Below are 19185 nucleotides of genomic sequence, written 5' to 3' on the forward strand. Positions count from 1 at the left end.
AAAATTTTTCTTATAGCCATCCAACATTGCTATTATTTTCTAACCCTGATAAAAACCATGTTTTCAGGGTATTTTTGAGACTGGATCTCACTGTACTGCTCATGAACTGATCTCATCACTGTAGAGTGCCAGGACCACAGTTCATCGCCCTATGTTTGGCTTTCAGAACACTGTGTGAAAAAAACTATGGGTGCCCATAGGGGCTAGTCCCTTGTCTAAGAGAAACCAATCTGTTCCACATTTTCCCCTCATGGAAAATTAAGAACATTTCTAGTCCAAAACAGAACTTAAAATGCTCTAAAAACTAAGAATTATTGAGCTCTGGACAAGATGTCTTAGGTGGAAAATTCCACACCTGTCCTCACATGATGAATCACAGTATAAAGCATACTCTTTTTACACATATGGTAACAATTAAATTCTAGGCTGTGTGTTACATGAACAATGAAACTGATATCTCACCTGGTTTCCATCTCTATGCTACCTCCTTGTATGCCTATAAAATTCCTCCAAAAATAAAATATCTGAAATCTAAAGTACAGCTGTTCCCACTTGGATATTCAACCTGCAATACACTTTGAGCATTACAACTTTTGAAAATAATATTCTTAGAATGGGTCGCATGCAGACCATGAAATACAATCTGAAACTTTCATTCTTCTCTTCACTCAGCAGAAAAGAACTGGACATTTTTAATAAAGTTAAAATAAAAACAAGTTAGTACTTCTACCAACCATTGTTACTATCTAGAACAAACCATGTATGTACTCACGTCTTGTTTTGTGAATAGCATGTGGTTCTGTTTCTTGTTTGGGTTAGTCTTGGGCATTCAACTCAGGGCCTCCTGTGTGCTAGACAGGTGTTTAACCACTGAGTTATGCTCTCTACTCTTATAAATACTTTATACTGCAAACTACCATGTATATTATTCAGCAACCAAAAATAGTAATACAAAAATACATAGTTGAAAAACTAAACATAAACTAAAATATCTATAACTCCACATATATTTCTATTCTTTAATATATTTTCTTTTTAAAAATCTTAACACCTGTTTTTCTTGATTTTCCTGTTATCTAGCAGAGAACAAGAAAACAGTAGCACTTAGCAAACTCCACTGTCTTGAATGACTACAAACATTTCATTCTTATGTGTTCTAATTGCTGAGACTACTTGATATTTCACTTATGGAATTTCTGCTATTCAATTGTTAGCTTTTTCAGACTTAGTATCTTTTCAAATACTTTCTATTATTTTTGTGCCTGCTTCTTTCACTTACACACTTACATACACACACACACAGAGACACATACACTATCATCCATCTATTCCCTCTCTCTCTCTCTCCCTCTCTCTCCCTCTCTCTCTCTCTTTCTCTCTCTCTCTCTCTGTCTCTCTGTCTCTCTCTCCTTAGAGTAAAGCCACCTGATCAGTCACAATGTCCATTCTCGTATATTTTTCTGTCCACCAACTCCTTCTTCTTAGTGTCCTTTATACCTGAGTTAGATTGTGGCATTTTGTATTTTATAGGTACAGTTATCATGATGTGTACAGTCAAATCTGAGACACTTCTGAAAATAAAAGACAACTAGCAAATATACAAGAAGACTGTACAAAAATAAAACATACGATCATTCCAATTTTAGGCAGAGTAGCAAATGAAATTATAGTACCAATAATAGGTAAGTACTCAGCCAGCTAAAACGTCTTAACTGCCTTTCCCTCCTAATAGCTGAGTATGATTTTTTTTTCATTGCTTTTGGTTAGGAACATGCAACCATATTCAGGATATTCTAGCAGGAAATATACTTGTCAGAATTTTCTGAAATCAGCAGCATTAGGTGTATGGCATAAAATTTAATATTCTACATAGTACTGTTAACTATGGTAGTTTATCAAAATTTTCTTATGACTAAATATCAATTCTCCTTTGATGAAAAATGAATTGTATTTATCAAAATACGAATGATTTAAGATCAACAAAAAAAAGCATAAGTATGTTCTACAGCAGTCTATAAAAAACAGTGTTTACTGAGATTCAATACTGTGATAACAACATCCTATTTTAATAGCAAGATAGAACTCCGCAGTGAAATTCATTCTTGGGTACATTACTTGACTTTAATAGCTTTATAAATAATATCATAGAGCTAGAACAAGGGAGGCACTCAAGCAAACACTTTCTCAGTCCCAAAGTCTGGGTCTCTAGGGAATGAAAGAGGCTACTTTGAAGCCACAGAGCTTTGCTTAAGGTTTTATGTTTTCACTGTCAATTACATTTTTATCGACTAGTACAGTGCACACACACACACATACACACACACACACCAAAACAAACAAACAAAAACTATAACATAGTTGAGACTAGAAAATCAATTAGCTTTGTATTTTGTATGTCTTACACAACTCCTGTCCTTTTGCCTGAAATTCATTCTTCCTTATTGCCTGATTACACTTTCTTGGTTTCTTTTCTAAATGTTACACTACACCTATACTGAAAAACTGATATAGGCTAGGGTCCACATATGGGGGGAAATGTGGACTTTTTCCTTTGAGTTTGGCTGACCTAGCTTAGTGTTATATATTCTCAGTCCATCCATAATTCTACAAATGTCATGATTTCATTTTTCTTTATAGCTGAGCAGTATACCATTTTGTGTGCATACAACATTTTCATTATTGGTTGTGCTATTGAGGGACATCTAGATTAAATAGAAGAATGACAAACATGGATGTACAAATATCTCAGTGGTAGGGTATGGAGTACTTTGAATATATGTCTAGAATGGGAAGAGTTGGGTTATGTGGTAGTAATGATAGTTTTTATGGCAGTTAATTTAATCTATGTTGAAGTAGAACCTCAAAGTACCATTCATTATTTCTGATACCTATGGAGTAGTTTTGAATGGATAAAATTCAGCTGTACATACAGGGCCAGACCAATCAGGCTTTAAAACATAGCTCCAACCCCAAGTCTATACAGGTGACCCTGTTCAATCCAAAGGGACAATAAAGAAAAGAAAAAGACAGGAGAGACTTGAATGTAGAAAAAAGAGTAGTATGAAGATTCAGGGTGAACAGGAAGGAGAGAGAAGAGAGAGGTATCAAAATATATCATACACATGTGTGAAAGAACAAATTATCAAAGAACAAATTCAATAAATAAAAATTTACAAATGAAAGTGGTCCTCACGGGGAAATAAGCAGGCAATGATTAAAACTGCAATGCTATTTTATTCTTTCTTCAACCCAATTTTGTAACCTATATATACACCTGGACAGGAGCCTTGAGAGCTACTCTCTGCTTTAGTATTTTGTTAATGTGATTATGTTAACACTAAAATGTGTATTTAGATGGTTCAGGATAATGAAAGGAGAAGTCAGTACACATACAGGCACACAATATGTGCTTATTCAGCTGTTTAAAACTCAAATCTGTATTTTCTAGAGATGTTTCTTTTAGGTTTTCCAGTTACCATCACACTTATAAGATTGCCATTAGGCTACTATAAACCCCCACCCCACCCCTAGTTGAACTCCAAATCACTGGAATTTAGCTGTTACCCTTAACATTCTACAAATATCTCAAAATCGATGACCTCTTATTTGGTAGAGCCAAGAACAGCCAGTTAGTTTGCATCTTACTGGTGAAAATAGCCATTTATTTAAAAAGAAAACACTGAAGAATCCATTTCTTAAATTACCTTTTTATATTTTGTGTAAAGTGTCACTAGTTTTATGTTTACATTAGATCAAGTTAAATTAAATTTCAATTACCAAATAATAATAATCTGTTTTAGGTAATAAGTCTAAACAGTGATGGGGACATAGTTCACAGAATTATATTAAAAATCTTATAACCTGAGATTAACAAGATGTTTAAACAATTTAAAACTCTAAGAAGGTACATTTATTTGATTTGTTCCTCCAAACAGTATTTATTTCAGTAGAAAATAGTTTGTAGTTGTGATTTTCCTTTAAATAAAACATATTACAGATATTTGGATCATGGTTCTGGTCTCATGACTATTTCCCAGCTAAGGTGTTACCCAAATGGTATTTAAATTGTTATTATCATTACATTTATTCTCGAACATCAATGCTTTGAGTCATTACTAGAAAGATCAGAATTTTAGAACTTTATTTCTTTCCATTTTTAAAAAGTACGTTGAAAAGTAGACAGTATTAGTCTTTAAATTTATCTATTCTTTGATTTTTATATACATTCATACCATATATTTTTAGCTTACAGCCCACTGAGTTCAGTTATTGTTGCCAGTATGTTCACAGATATAGAGGATGGATAACCTAAACCAGGTCACACCTCTCAAGAAAACTAACTCTCCTTCCACAAGCAGCCATCTACTATAAATAGCTCTCGGGTAGGAGTGGAGCCTTAGAGTCCTTCTCCCCATCCATGCTGGAATGCTGACTGGCTTGATCTTGTACAGATCTTAGATAGGCAGCCACAGATGCTGTGAATTCATGAATACAATGATCCTGTCACATCCAAAAACAAAACAGTCCTTGACCTGTAGTTCTTATAATCTTCCATGGTGTTCCCAAAGCCTTGTGGGTAGTGAGTGATCTAACAGAAGTCTCATTTAGAGTTCAGCACTCCACAGTCATTTTTTATCTGTATTTTGTTCAGTTGCAAATCTCTGTCAGCCACCACCAGTTTATGAAGGGTGTGCTGGTAACTGTCAACACAAACTACAGTCCTAAGGGAAGAATCCCAACTGAGAAAATCCCTCCATCAAATTTTTCTGTAGGATAGTTGTCTTAACATTCAAGAGCTCACATACATTGGACAGCACTTAAGATCCTAGTACTTAAGTGGGAAAATGAAGTAAACATGTAATTTTCAAAAACCAAAAGGAGACATAAAGATCTCACACAAAGTTATACCTTAGTTGTTGACAAGCTGACAAGCCAAAACACTATTCTCATCCTGTTTCTGTTGTGTCTCTGTCTCCCTCCCCCTGCCCCGTTTTTTTTTTTGTTTTGTTTTGTTTGTTTTTTCTGTTTGTTTTTTTTTAAATAGGGTTTCTCTGTGTACCACTGGAACTTGCACTGTAGAATAGGCTGGCCTCACACCTAGAGAATTGTCTGCCCTGCTACCCAAGTGCAGGAATTAAAGGCATGTACGATCAGTGGTTGAATTAGGGAAAAGCTGGAAGAAGCTGAGGAGCAGGAAGACCCTGTACGAGGATCAGCAGTCTCAATTAACCTGGACCCCCAATTTCACTCAAACATTTGACCACCAATCCGGCAGCATACACCAGCTGATAAGGCCCCCAACACAGCAGAGGACTGTCTGGGTTCCGTCAGAGAAGATTCACTTAACACTCAAGAGACTGGACGTCTCAGGCACTTTAGAGGTCTGGTTGGGTGGTGGGGACATCCTTGTGGAGACAGGGCGTTGGGGATGGGGTATGAAATGTGTAACAGTCAGAGGGTAGATGAGGGGGCAGTTGGGGGGAATAAAATCTCGAGTGTAAAAAAAATAAAAGATTAAAAAAATAAAAATAAATAAAATAAAAACTTCACAGAACATATTTTACTTCCCTAATTTTGTATCATGTCTTTTATTTTTTACTTGATAGTTTCTTATGATATATATTTATATATGCATATATGTACACACACAATACAAGGAGTTGTCAATTTATTCCACTGTCAATATAGAGAAATCCCAAAATATGAAAACACTAAATTCTGGTAAGCTTACACTAGTGAGTACTTACTGAACTCAATTCAGCAGTTATGTGCAAGAATCTAGAGCCACTTACAGTGATGCTGTGTAGACAATCACACCCTGTCTCTTCTCTCATAGACTCTACTCAGTAATAGATGATCATACAGGAACATGTGTTTTCCTTACTCTCTTAACAGATTAGGATCTTCAGAATGAGGTACACACATTGGTGAAATTTTTATGACGACTACTGTGCAAAAGTGAGTGTTTTATTGGCACAGAAAGTTTACAAATTCTGTATGAGACAGTCTTAACTAATGCCCACAGAAAGCTTGAAAAGAAATGTACTTAAAATGTAACCAGGGTTGAGGGACCATTTCATTATTACTTATGATCCTTATATAGAACATTTTAATATCTTCATTTTATTGGTAGTCGGGAAACCCTGCAATAGTAATTTTTCATATGATATAAGTACTATAATAAAGATATAAGAAAAGTTAAACAACACTGGTGTGGTGGTTTGAAGGATGATGGTCCCATAGGCTCATATACTTGAATGCTTGGGTCCCAGTTTGTACAGTTTGTAGATGAAAAATAGAAAGGCCGAATCACCTTAGGCAAAGTCACTCTAAATCCTTAAAGTTATATAATGTAAATTCTGACCTTTAACAATCATATTTAGATACTTTCCTCTAAATACTACAAAAGTACATTTTCACTTTTACAACTAAATTAGAATACATCTGACTATGGCAAGGGCTGATTGTGATGGTTAATGTTGACTGTCATTTGGGGGTCTAGAATCTCCTTGGAACAAGCTCCTGTAAGAATCTAAAGGGGATTATCAAAATTAGGTTGGCTTCTGGGAATGCCTTTGATGATAATTATCTTGCTTAGATTAATTGAGGTGGGAAGGCCCATTTTAATTGTGGGGATTACCTTACTAAGTTGTGTGCTGGACTGAATAAAAACAAGTAAGCTAGCTAAGCACACTAGAATTCATCCTTTTCTGCATCCTTATGTGGTTACCAGACCAGCTTCCAGTAGCCCCTATTGCTATGTCTTCACTAATCAAGATAGATTGTGACCTTGAATTGGGAATGAAAACAAATCTTTCCTTAAGTTACTTTGTCATGTATTTTATCACAGCAATGAGACAAATAACTAAATATATTAACAAATCTGTTCTTCTTTAAAAAATAGCTGTAAAGTTAGAAAAAGTCATGAAAAATAACCATTCCAAGAGGTTTAAAGGAGAGGCAGATAGGCTGAAGGATGTCTGTCATGAAAACAAGATGAATGCAGGCAAAGAACACTGAGCATCCCTTCACCTTTCTGCCTCTACCTGTTTCATCAAGAGAAAACCTTAGATTCTTCCAGGCAAAAGCTGGCTGTGAAACTGCAGCAATTTCACTACAGGAAAAGGCTGGATTGGTCTGGAGTGTAGGGTAGAACACTTTAACGAGTATTCTCAGTAAACTTTAATTGGAACAAATCGTGACAATCAGCAGATAGGCTAGGCTCAAGTTGCTATTCTAGTGTTGGTGAGGCTGAGCAACTAGACTAAAAGATAAACCAGAAACTTTAGAAATAAAATAGACATAGAGGAACTAGATATACCCTCCACAAGATCATGGCTGAAGAGGGAGTGGCAAAAAGTGAAGGGTGAGGCTGTTTTGCAAACATTTCAAATGTCCTCCTCATTCAACTTTTACATGGACAAGCAGAAAATGGAATTCATCCTGGCCCAGGTATCAGAGCATATCTTCTAATCTATCAGTGTTTGGCAGTATTGGAGATTGAACTGTAATAAGACCTTAGACCTTAGTAGGCCCTGAGACCTTAGCACAATTGACTCCATGATAGAAGTGACATTCAGAATGTAGGACTCAGCATGTAGACAGCACCACCTGCCAAAACTAAAACAAATAGCTAACCTATCAAAGATCATAATTCTGAGAAAGTCTCTAAATATACTAGCCTTGCCATTTGGCTTCTGAAGTTCCACTCTGGCTAACTGTTGTGTTAACTGAAGTATATAAACCCAGAATATGTTTTTTATGTTTAAAAACTCATCTGAAGAAAGGCTGAGAAAGGATCTTGAACACCCAGTGTAGTTCTCAGCTGACTAATAAACACTATATTGGCTTAAACTCATGCCCGAGCAGTCTTTTCTAATGAATACCCCACAACAGTACCTAGGACCTTAAGATACAGGCAAGTGCTCTATTACTAACTACCAACTTCTAAATATTTACAATATTTCATGACACCTTAGGAACAAGATGTCTGACAAGTCATTAAAAGCTTTGTAATAATCTTAAAAGTAAAGATGACTTATTCTTTCCTAGTGAATTAACCAATGATGTGCTAGTTTTATTTAGATGAACTTACTCATAACTAGGTAACATTTTTAACACTGTACAAAGTCAGAGTAACCAAAGATACTGCTATGCTGCTATCAATAGTTCAGCTTACTCAAAATTAAGAGTTTAATTTTGCTGTTTTCAGCATTTATTAAGAGTATTTCTACAACTTTCAAACAATTAGTAAAATATTATATAACAGAAAATTTATTCTGACATCATGACACATGGATAATTTTAATACCAATGATTAACTGGATTATAAAACTCATGAACTTGCAAGGCTTATATCTATATGCATAAAGGTGTGTGTGCATATTTTTGGTTCAACAATAACATGATGATTATTGGTTAGTATTAATATTATTTCTTATTTATAATTTATAATGGCTAATTACTTTAATCAGATTAATTGGCTTTCATGATTTTGAGTCTGTAAATATTCATAATAATTATAACATTTAATAAACCATTCTTTTTTAATTTTTAGTAAGGACAACATATGCTACAGAAACACTAAGTTTTCATATATTTCTTAAAATTCATATAAATTCTTAAAATGTACGATAGTTTTATAGTTAACAATATTAAATTTGTCTCAACCTTCCATGTATCAGAGGAGAAAGTAGACCGCCTGCGACTATTACCCATCACACCATTTTACACAGTATCCCGTTCTACTACAGTACTCACATTAACACAGCTCCCTGAGGGAAGTGTGGACAGAAACAGATGAAATGTACTTACTCAGTTATAAACTCAGGGCTGGTAAAGCTGAGGTTTGTTAAAGGACCTTCAAGTTTAGAAGACTCATGTACGTTTAGGGCTGGAGTAGTCTTAGTGGCGAGGACAGCTCGTTTTTCATCTTTCTCTAGTGCTTTTCTCTTCCCACCATTTTGGAAATACTCTCTGCATACACTAAAAATCAAAATATTTTAAAGCATTAGATGTGATGAAGAAAAATGAAAAAAAAAAGCCTAAAAATGTATTATTCTTCATTATTCAAAGTGTGAAACTTTCAAATTAAAAGGTCCTATTTTAAAAAGCTAAATATTACAGTAATAGCTATTCTTGGTTGTTAACTTGACTACATCTGGAATTAACTAAAGCCCAAGTGGCTGGGTATACTTGTGAGGGATTTTCCTTGACTATATCATTTTAAGTGAGAAGACCCACCCTAAATCCAGATCTTCTGAGGTAGGAATCACCTTAAGTCTGGACCACAACTTCTGCTGGCAGCCTACATAAAGGATGTGGAAGACGGAAGCACTTGTTCTTTGCCTGCTTGCCCTTTCTTCCCTTGGCTCATTACTTAATTGCTACTTGAGCCTACTTCTTCAGAAATATATACTGAAGTCTAGCTGAGACATCCAGCCACATGGACTGAACAACTACTGGATTCTTGTACTTTCTGTTGGTAGGCTGCCATTGTTGAACTAGGTGGCACACAACCTGTAAGGGACTCTAATAAATCCTATTTATTTATTTATTGTTTGTTTGCTTGCTTATTTGTTTACTGATAGATGATAGATATTAGACAGATATAGGTAGATGTTAGACAGATAGATAGATTGATAGATAGATAGATAGATAGATAGATAGATAGAGATTGGTTCATCCTATCAGTTCTGTTCCTGTAGAGACTACTAATACAATTACATTATAATTTCAAATATATTACAAAAATGTTAAACAGTTAAAAGTTGCTTCTACCTTTGCCATCTCTTCCCCCAACCAGCTACAAGCCTAGCCCTAGATTTGCAACCTATGATCCCTGACCAATCAAGAAAAACTCTGTAGTATCCAGTTTTATAAAAAGCATACAAATAGAATTAAAGGCACAAAATTAACACAAAATTAACCCAGTAATAACAGGTGACTTCAAAACCTCCCTTTCTCCAATAAATTGGACATCTGGATGAAGACAAACAAAGAAACCTCAGAATTAAAGGACATTGTATCAAAGGCCTTGGATATATACCTACAGAATATTCCACTCAAACACTAAAGAATATTTATTCTACTCAGAAACACATGAAAGCTTCTATAAAGTGCACCACATATTGGGACACAAAGCAATCTAAAACAATACAGAAAAACTGAAATAATTCCACGCATCCCATCTGGCCATTATGCAATAAAACTTAAAATGGACAGTGAATAAAACCATAGGAAGTGTACACTCACAGAAATTAAACAAATCACTACTGAATGATGAGTAGGTCAAGAAAAAAAAAATCCAGAAGGAAATCAAAATATCCCGAAACTAAATGAAAATGAAAACCAACAAAACGTATGGGGCAGAGCAAAAATAAATGACTTAATGGTACAACTCAAAATTTAGAAAAACAAGAAAAAGCAAAACTCAACCCAGTAGACAATAAAGAATAACAAAAATTAAAGTAAAAATTAATGAAATAGAAATAAACAATGCAAAGAATCAATGAATTTAAAAGCTAATTCTTTGAAAAGATAAACAAGACAGACACTTGGCCCAACTAATCAAAAGAAACAGATGACCCACATTAACAGAACCAGAAATGAACAGGAAACATTACAATAGACTCCAGAGAAGTTCAGAATGTTACAAGGAAATACTTCAAAAAAAAAATCTGTACTCCATTAAGTTGCAAAGTCTAAAAGAGATGGATAAATTTTCAAGCTATCAAACTATGGAGAGATCTAAAGCCTAAATGGACCCAGAACAAAACAGGAGACTGAAATTCTCCTTTTGACTAAGAAAATAGAAAGCCTACTGACTATGAAAAACCTAGGCACAGATATATTCACAGGAGAATTCTTCCAAACTTTTAAAGAACTAATACTTCTACTATTTTGTAGAAACAGTAGGAACATTCCCAAAATTTTCTATAAAGCCTGTGTTACCTGACTGCCCACACCAGGTAAAAACACAAAAGCAATGGAACCAAAGCAAACAAATGACAGGCCAATATACCCAATGAACATAGATGCAAGCATCCTCAGTAAAATACTCTTAAATTTAGTATAGGGACATGCCCATGAGTAGTTGTGTGCTCAATCCACCAATCCACTTATTTTAACACAATAATACTTTGCAGCTTGTCAGTCAATATCCATGATAGTTCATTTCATAAAACTGTATGTAAGAAGAAAGACGTGTAAGAAAGTATAAAAAAAGTTTCAGAAAATTTTCCATTATCTAGTCACAATCTTCCTGGTTTTCTCTGTCATCAATAGTTGATCATCTTGTGAAAGGCATCATAGCTTTTCCACTTGTCTAGGATATAAAATGACTCAAGGGGTACACACCTGGCACACAGCTAAAAGAGCTGAGCAGTATGCTGTTCCCCAAGATTGATTGTCAGGCCCCAGAGGAGTCTTATTAGCTTTGGGAACATATAGCCAATACCAGGAAAAAACAGATGGCTAAAGAACAGCATAAGAACACAATAAACAAGAGGCAGGACAATATGGCACCACCAGCGTCCAGCTATCCTGCCACAGCAATCTCTGGATATCCTAGCACAGCCAGCGCACAAGAAGATGACCTTAAATCCAGCAAACCAAAGAAAAGAACCGCAACCCCCGCCCCCACCCCATACACACACACCAAACTACAACCAACAGGAATTAACAATTGCTGGCCATGAATATTTCTCAACATCAAGGGACTCAATTCCCTAATAAAAAAGACACAGGCTAACAGAATAGATATAAAAACAGGATCTATCATTCCGCTGCATACAAGAAACACACCTGAACAATGAAGTTAGACACTACCTTAGAGGAAAGGGTGGAGAAAGGTTTTCCAAGCAACAGATGAAAAAAGCAAGCTAGAGCCATTCTATATTAGCCATTCTAATATCTAATAGAACAGACTTCCAACCAAAAATAATCAAAAGAGAAGGGGAAAGACATTTCATGCTTAAAGGAAAAATACTCCAAGATGACATCTCAATTCTGAACATCTATGCTCCAAATGCAAAAGCACTCACATTTGTAAAAGAAACATTACTCGACCTTAAATTGAACATCGAAGCCCACAAATTAATAGTGGGTGACTTCAACACCACACTCTCACCAATGGACAGGCCATGTAGACAGCAACTAAGCAGAGAAATAAACACAGGTTATGAATCAAATGGACCTAACAGATATCTACAAAACATTTTACCCAAACATAAAAGTATATACCTTTTCAGCACCTCATGGAATCTACTCCAAACCTGACCATAAACAAAGAAAACATCAACAGATACAACACAATTGAAAAAATCCTTTGTATATTATCAGACAACCATGGATTAAAGCTGGAATTCAACAACAGAAATCAAAGAAGCTAACAATCTTATGAAAACTGAACAATTCTCTACTGAATGTGCACTGAGTTAAAGAATAAAGAAATTAAAGACGTCCTAGAATTCAATGAAGGCACAACATATCCAAACTTATAAGACACAATGAAAGCAGTGCTAACAAGAAAGTTTGTAGCATTAAGGGCCTTCATAAAGAAATTAGAGAAATCTCTTACTAGCAATTTAGCAGCACACCTGAAAGCTCTAGAACAAAAAGAAGTAAACATACCCAAGAGGAGTAGAAGGCAGGAAATAAACTCAGGGCTGTAATCAACCAATTGGAAACAAAGAGAACAATACAAAGAATCAATAAAACCAATAGCTGGTTCTTGAGAAAAATCAACAAGATAGAAAAAGCCTTAGCTTTTGCTAACTAAAAGGCAAAGAAACAGTATCCAAATTAACAAAATTAGAAATAAAAGGGAGACATAAGAGACATTGAGGAAATTCAACGAATCATTAAGTCTTAGTTCATAAGACCATACTTCACACAATTTGAAAATCTAAATGGATGATTTTCTTGATAGATATCATTGTGTTAAGTGATAAACCAAGATCAAATAAACAATTTAAATGGACCTATGACCTCTAAGGAGATTGAAGCAGTCATTAATAGTCTCCCAACCAAAACCAAAACAAAACAACACAAAAACAAACAAACAAACAAACAAAAAAACCCAGAGCCAGATAGTTTCAGTGCAGAATTCTATCAGACTTAATTGAGAAAAAGAATTTAAGATGAATTTGCCTATAAAGATTGATGCAAAAATAGTCAATAAATAATTGCAAACCGAATTCAAGAATACATCAAAAGCATCATCCATCATGACCAATAATAGGCTTAAGCCCAGGGATGCAGGGATGGTTCAATATATGAAAATCCATCAATGTAACCCACCATATAAACAAACTGAAAGAAAAAAAATGCTGAAAAATCCTGTGGCAAAATCCAACATCCTTTCATGTTAAAAGTCTTGGAGAGGTCAGGGACATAAGATATATACCTGAATGCAAAAAAGGCAATATACAGAAAGCCAACAACTAGCATAAAATTAAATGGAGAAACTTAAAGTTAATTCTACTAAAATCAGGGATAGCCAAGGTTGCCCAATCTTTCTGTATTTATTCAACATAGTACTTGAAGTTCTAGCTAGAGCACTAAGACAACTAAAGGAGATCAAGAGGATACGTATTGGAAGGGAAGAAGTCAATGCCTCGCTATTCACAGATATGATAGTACACATAATTGACACCCAAGATTCTTCCAGAGAACTTTTATAGCTGATAAACACCTTCAGCAAAGTGGCTGGATATAAAATTAGCTCAAAAACTTCAGTAGCTCTCCTTTGTACAAACAAAGAAATGAGGGAAATAACTCCCTTTCCAAATAACCACAAATAATATAAATGTCTTGGGGTAACTCTAACCAAGCAAGTTAAAGACCTCTATGACAAGAACTTCAAATCTTCACCAACCCCACATCTGACAGAGGACTAATATCTCAAAAATATAAAGAAATTAAGAAATTAGACACTAACAAACAAAATAACCTAGTAAAAAATGGGGTATAGAGCTAAACACAATACTCAACAGAAGAATCTACAATTGTTGAGAAGAAATGTTTAATGTCCTTAGACATGAATGAAATACAAATCAAAATGAGTCTGAGATGTTACCTTACACCCATCAGAATGGCTAAGATCAAAAACTCAAAGAACAGCATATGCTGGCCAGGATGTGGATTAAGGTGAACACTCCTGCAATGAAATTAAGAGTGAAAATGTGTACAATCACTTTGGACATCCACTTGACAATTTCTCAGGAACCTGGGAATAGTTCTACCTCGAGACCCAGATATAAGACTCCTAGGCATATATTCCACTATACCACAAGGACACTTGCTCAACTATGTTCATAGCCACTTTATTCATAATACCCAGAAACTAGAAACAACCCAGATATCCTTCAACGGAACAAGGAACAAAGAAAATGTGGTAGACAAAGAAAATACTATTCAGCTATCAAAAACAAAGACATCATGAAATAGGCAAATAGATGGAATTAGAAAGTAACATCCAGAGTGAGGTAAAATAGATCCAGACATGCATGGTATGTACTCATATCTAATAAGTGGATATTAGATATAAAGTACAAGATAATTATGCTATAATCTATAGATTCACAGAAGCTATGTAACAAGGATGGTCCAAGGAATGATGATTGAATCTCACTCAGAAGAAGAAATAAAACAGGCATTAGAGGTGGATGGATACAAGGAACTGGATGGGAGAGGGTGTAATAAGGGGAATGGGGTGGGAATCGGGTATGAGAAGTAGGGGTGAGAGAGCTGGGAGAGAGAATGGAAATTGGTGTGGGGCCATCTCTGGATCAAGCTGGAGACCTGGGGTGAGGGAAGCTCCCAGGAATCTATAGGGGTGGTCCTAGTTGAGACTCCTAGCAGCTGTGGATGTAGAGACTGAAGTGTACCACTTTTTGTACCCAGGTGGGACTTCCAGTGGAGGAAGGGGGACATCAAGTCACCCACATTGGACCCAATATTTGTCTTACCTACAAGATGTACAGTGATAAAGATGGAACAGAGACTAAGGGAATGGCGAACAGATCACTAATGCATCCCATGGGAGAGAGCCAACTCCTGACACAATTAATGATAGTCGGCTATGCTTGCAGACAAGAGCTTAACATAACTATCTTCATCCGGCAGCTGATGGAGACAGATGCAGAGACCATAGCCAAACATTTGATAGAGCTCAGAGGTCTAGTAGAACAGTTGGAGATAGGACTGAGGGAGATGGAGAGGTCAAGGATACCAGAAGACCTACAGTCAACCAACTTGGGCCCATGGGGGCTCAGAGAGTCTGAATCACCAGCCAACAAGCATGAATGGGCTGAACCTAGGCCCCTTACACATTTTTAGCAGATGTGCAGTTTGGTCTTCATATGGGTTCCCTAACAATTGGAGTGGGGGCTATCTCTGACTCTGTAGCCTGCCTTTGGATCTCTTTCCTTTAGCTGGGATGCCTAGTCTGGCCTCGGTGGGAGAGGATGTGCTTAGTCCTGCTGTGATTTGCCATGGCTGGCTAGTACCCATGTGGGCTTCCCCTTATTTGATGAGAAGAGAAGGAGGTAATGGGAGGACATTTCATGTTGGTGAGACTGGGAGGAAAGCAGGGAAGAGGGCTTCATGTAAAGTGAATAAATTGATGAAGAAAATACATAAAATAAAATGGTTCAAGAATGTGAGGCAACAAGGTCTCACGTGACCTTTGTACACATTTAAGTATATTTTATGATTATATGCATATGTATGTATATATGTGTAACTATATATTTGTTTATATAAAAGGTTGTATTTATGTATACACATATACATATAGATTTATATACACTTACATGTAACTATATATTTGATTATTATTGTTACTTATATATTTTTGTACTAATAATAAAGAAAATAAGCTATCAACTTGAGAGTGAAAGGCATGGAAGGGGTTGGAGGAAGGGAATGGGGGAGGCTGGAGTGAGTTAAAGTAAGTGATGTAATTATATTCAGTTAAAATTTGAAACAAAATACAGTAAAAATGTCAAACAGAGGTAAGTTTGAGAACAATGTAACATTTTTTATAAATGATAAAATTACTACATAATATAGTAAATTAATAAATTATGTTTAATGCAGGAGAATGTTTTTCAGTATAGATGCATGTGGTACATATGTGTGTTTAGGTATATGTACACACATACACACATTTCCTTTGACCCCTTAGATCCCAGTCATGTGCTCCAGGCTACATTGCTGATGTAACCTAATGAACAAGTATGAATTCTCTCCTCTGGTTTGATTAACACCCTTGAGTGGCTCAAATACTTAGGGAGACACTAATTTTACTGATTTTATAGAAGGTATTACAAAGGATACAAATTAAGAAAGAGATAAACAGGAAGATGTATGTGGGAGGTATCAAAAAGCTTCCTGGCTTCTTCAGGAAATCCACAAGAAGAAACACCATAGAAACTCTCTGTATGCAGTCCTTTGAGTTGTTATAAAGATTTCCTTGCATACCCATGATTGAACCCTATAAAAATGTGGTTAGACAAAAGGGGCATGATCTAATGCTAACACTGTGCTGAAACAGAGCAAGTCCTGCATTCTTTTTGGTCTCATGAAACATTCTTCCCTTCAGAGCAAAGAACACAACCCTTCCAGAGTGAAGAGGGTCTTCCTACACACTACAAGATGGTAGCATCAAGAAATGTCCTTATGGGCAACTTGAAGGCAGAAGGCAGGGGAAATTAAGAGTTTCCAGGAGAGTTTTAGTTTTTAATGGGTTGCTATTGAGAAGGAGAATGGACCAAAAGCCTCAGATGGAAACAGACAAGATGCATAAAAATATCGCATACTATAAAAGAGTAAGTTTAAAGATATAAAGAGTTGAATAGTTCAAAATAGAGGTCTGAACTATTATGTGGTAATTCAAAGAGTTTCTAACAGCAGTCCTAATGACTGTAAGAGCATTATTATAAGTGATTTTCTGGATTATTCCTGTTAAGACAACCATTTCTATTTGTTTCAACTTAGCATCAAAGTTCAGGGATGAAAAGGTGAATCATTTTAAATCCACATAATTAAGTTTGTTTCAAGTTTCTATCCTGTATTCAAACTGATGCCTAGTACACACTGGTCAACGAGTTTCTTGATACTTATGGTTTTCCTAATATAGTAATGTAATGAACATAAGAGGAAACCATGCCTGAGTATGTGATGGGACAGTGAAAGTACCAAAGGATCAACTCAAATATCTATTAACTAGTGAAGCTAAGATGTATGTGTGTAAATAAATGAATAGTGACTAGTAAAAATTTTCTGCTTATAATTTGTTAAGAAACAAATCAAAAAATTAATGTGTTTATCAGTTATTTTAAGTAGATGAGATATGAACAATTTTTCCTTTTAGATTCTAAAACGTATTGTTATTATTATTCCTACCATGTAATGAAAATAAACTATTTTTCTCTATAGATTGCTTGATATTTAAAAAATACATGGTAAATAAAAATTAAAGAAATAATCTGTTTATAACCAATATTGTTCCTGATTTAAGGAAGGTAATGGATAATGTCAATCATCAATCTAAGATATTTTAGAATCATTTGAAAAATGGCCCCTTGGGGTATTATTTTCATGGTGACCACTGAAGAAGGAAGACGCGTTTTACTAGTGAGCAGGACTATTCCCCCAGGTAGAAGAACACTAGAGGAAACATTCATTAGCATTTTTTTCTTTTTGACTGTGGATGAACCACACCCAGCTGCTTCCAGTTCCTGCTGCTCTGACTTCCACACTATGATGGACTGTGCCTAGAATTGAGTCAGAAGAAACCCTTTTCCCTTTAAGTTGCTTTAGCCAGAGTATTTTATCAAAGCAACCAGAAGAGAAACTAAGATAGGAACTGGTACAGAGATCGGCCTGTGGCTTTGATAAATCTATTTAGTCAGACCACAGGAACTGTTTTGTAGCTAGAATATGAAAACATTTGGAACTCTAGATTAGAAAAGGCAAAACTTACCTATGTGCCTCCATACAAGATATGTACTTAATAAACATGCAATTAATTATGGATGCCTTTCAGCTTCTAAACAGAATTAGAGTTAAAGGCCAAAAAGGTGTGTAACGGGTCAGCGAGATGACTCAGCTGGTAAAAGTGCTGTGGCCCAAGCTTAGTCTCTGGATCCTTGGGGACAAGGAGAGAAACATGTTACTTCTGATGTTGCCTCTCCACAACTAAGAACCGTGGGTGAGGAAAGCAAGACAGCATAAGTTAATGAAATCATACATATTAGGAACTAAGAAACACTGAAGCTGAACTAGCAGCAGCCTAAGAGAAGTAAGCATTGTTCTTTTCCTGTTGCTGTGATAAAATACCCTTGACAAAAGCAATTTAAGGAAGAAGGGTTTATTCTGTGTTATCATTCATCATAGATGTGAAGTCAACGCAAGAGAAGCCTGACACAGCTGTTCAGGCTGTGCATTCATACTCAAGGAACAGAGAACAGAGCTGGCAAGATGGCTCAGGGAATTAAGAGAAGTAGACTCCAGAGCAAACGAACTAGAGAGGAAGAAATAAAAGTTAATATATTCAGATAATACTGTGAATATCTATCAGGACAACCCAAGATAAACAATCATAAATTAACAAGAAGAGTAATAAAATTATGTTAAATGGTGATATATAAAAAGCTCCAAAATAAGTATCCAGAAACATTTTATACAAATACATATACTAGCCTGTTAGAATACATAAGGAAAGTTTATATTTATAATAGCAACAAAATGATAAAATACCTATAAGTAAAACGAGAGATGTATATAACCACTATATAGAAATCCTTGACTGCCCTCCAAGAGGCCCAACAAGCAGCTGACTGAGACGGAAGCAGATACTTATACTCAACCAATGGTCTGAAGTTGGTGACTCCTGTGATTGAATTAAGAAAAGACTGGAAGAAGCTGAGGAGGAGGGGGACCCCATAGGAAAACCAACAGTCTCAACTAAACCTGGACCCCTGAGATCTCTGACACTGAGCATACACAAGCTGGTCTGAGGTCCCAACACAAACACAACAGAGGACTGCCTGGCCTGGCCTTAGTGAGAGAAGAAGCACCCAACCCTGGAGAGACTTGAAGCCTCAGGGAATGGGAGGCTTGGCAGGGGGTGTGTGTGTGTGTGTGTGTGTGTGTGTGTGTGTGTGTGTGTGTGTG

General features: G+C 35.8%; 1 protein-coding gene across 1 annotated transcript in view; it reads right to left on the reverse strand.

The window, feature by feature from the left end:
• Window positions 1–19185, reverse strand: part of Bmt2 (base methyltransferase of 25S rRNA 2 homolog) — a 50569-nt gene that overhangs the window by 8782 nt on the left and 22602 nt on the right. Inside the window, exon 3 of the mRNA XM_028755932.1 lies at window positions 8815–8985. Coding sequence (XP_028611765.1) covers window positions 8815–8985 — 171 coding nt within the window. The remainder of the gene's footprint in view (window positions 1–8814; window positions 8986–19185) is intronic.

The sequence above is a fragment of the Grammomys surdaster genome, unplaced genomic scaffold (genome assembly GCF_004785775.1).
Source record: "Grammomys surdaster isolate TR1022 unplaced genomic scaffold, NIH_TR_1.0 126091, whole genome shotgun sequence".
NCBI classification, from domain to species: domain Eukaryota; kingdom Metazoa; phylum Chordata; class Mammalia; order Rodentia; family Muridae; genus Grammomys; species Grammomys surdaster.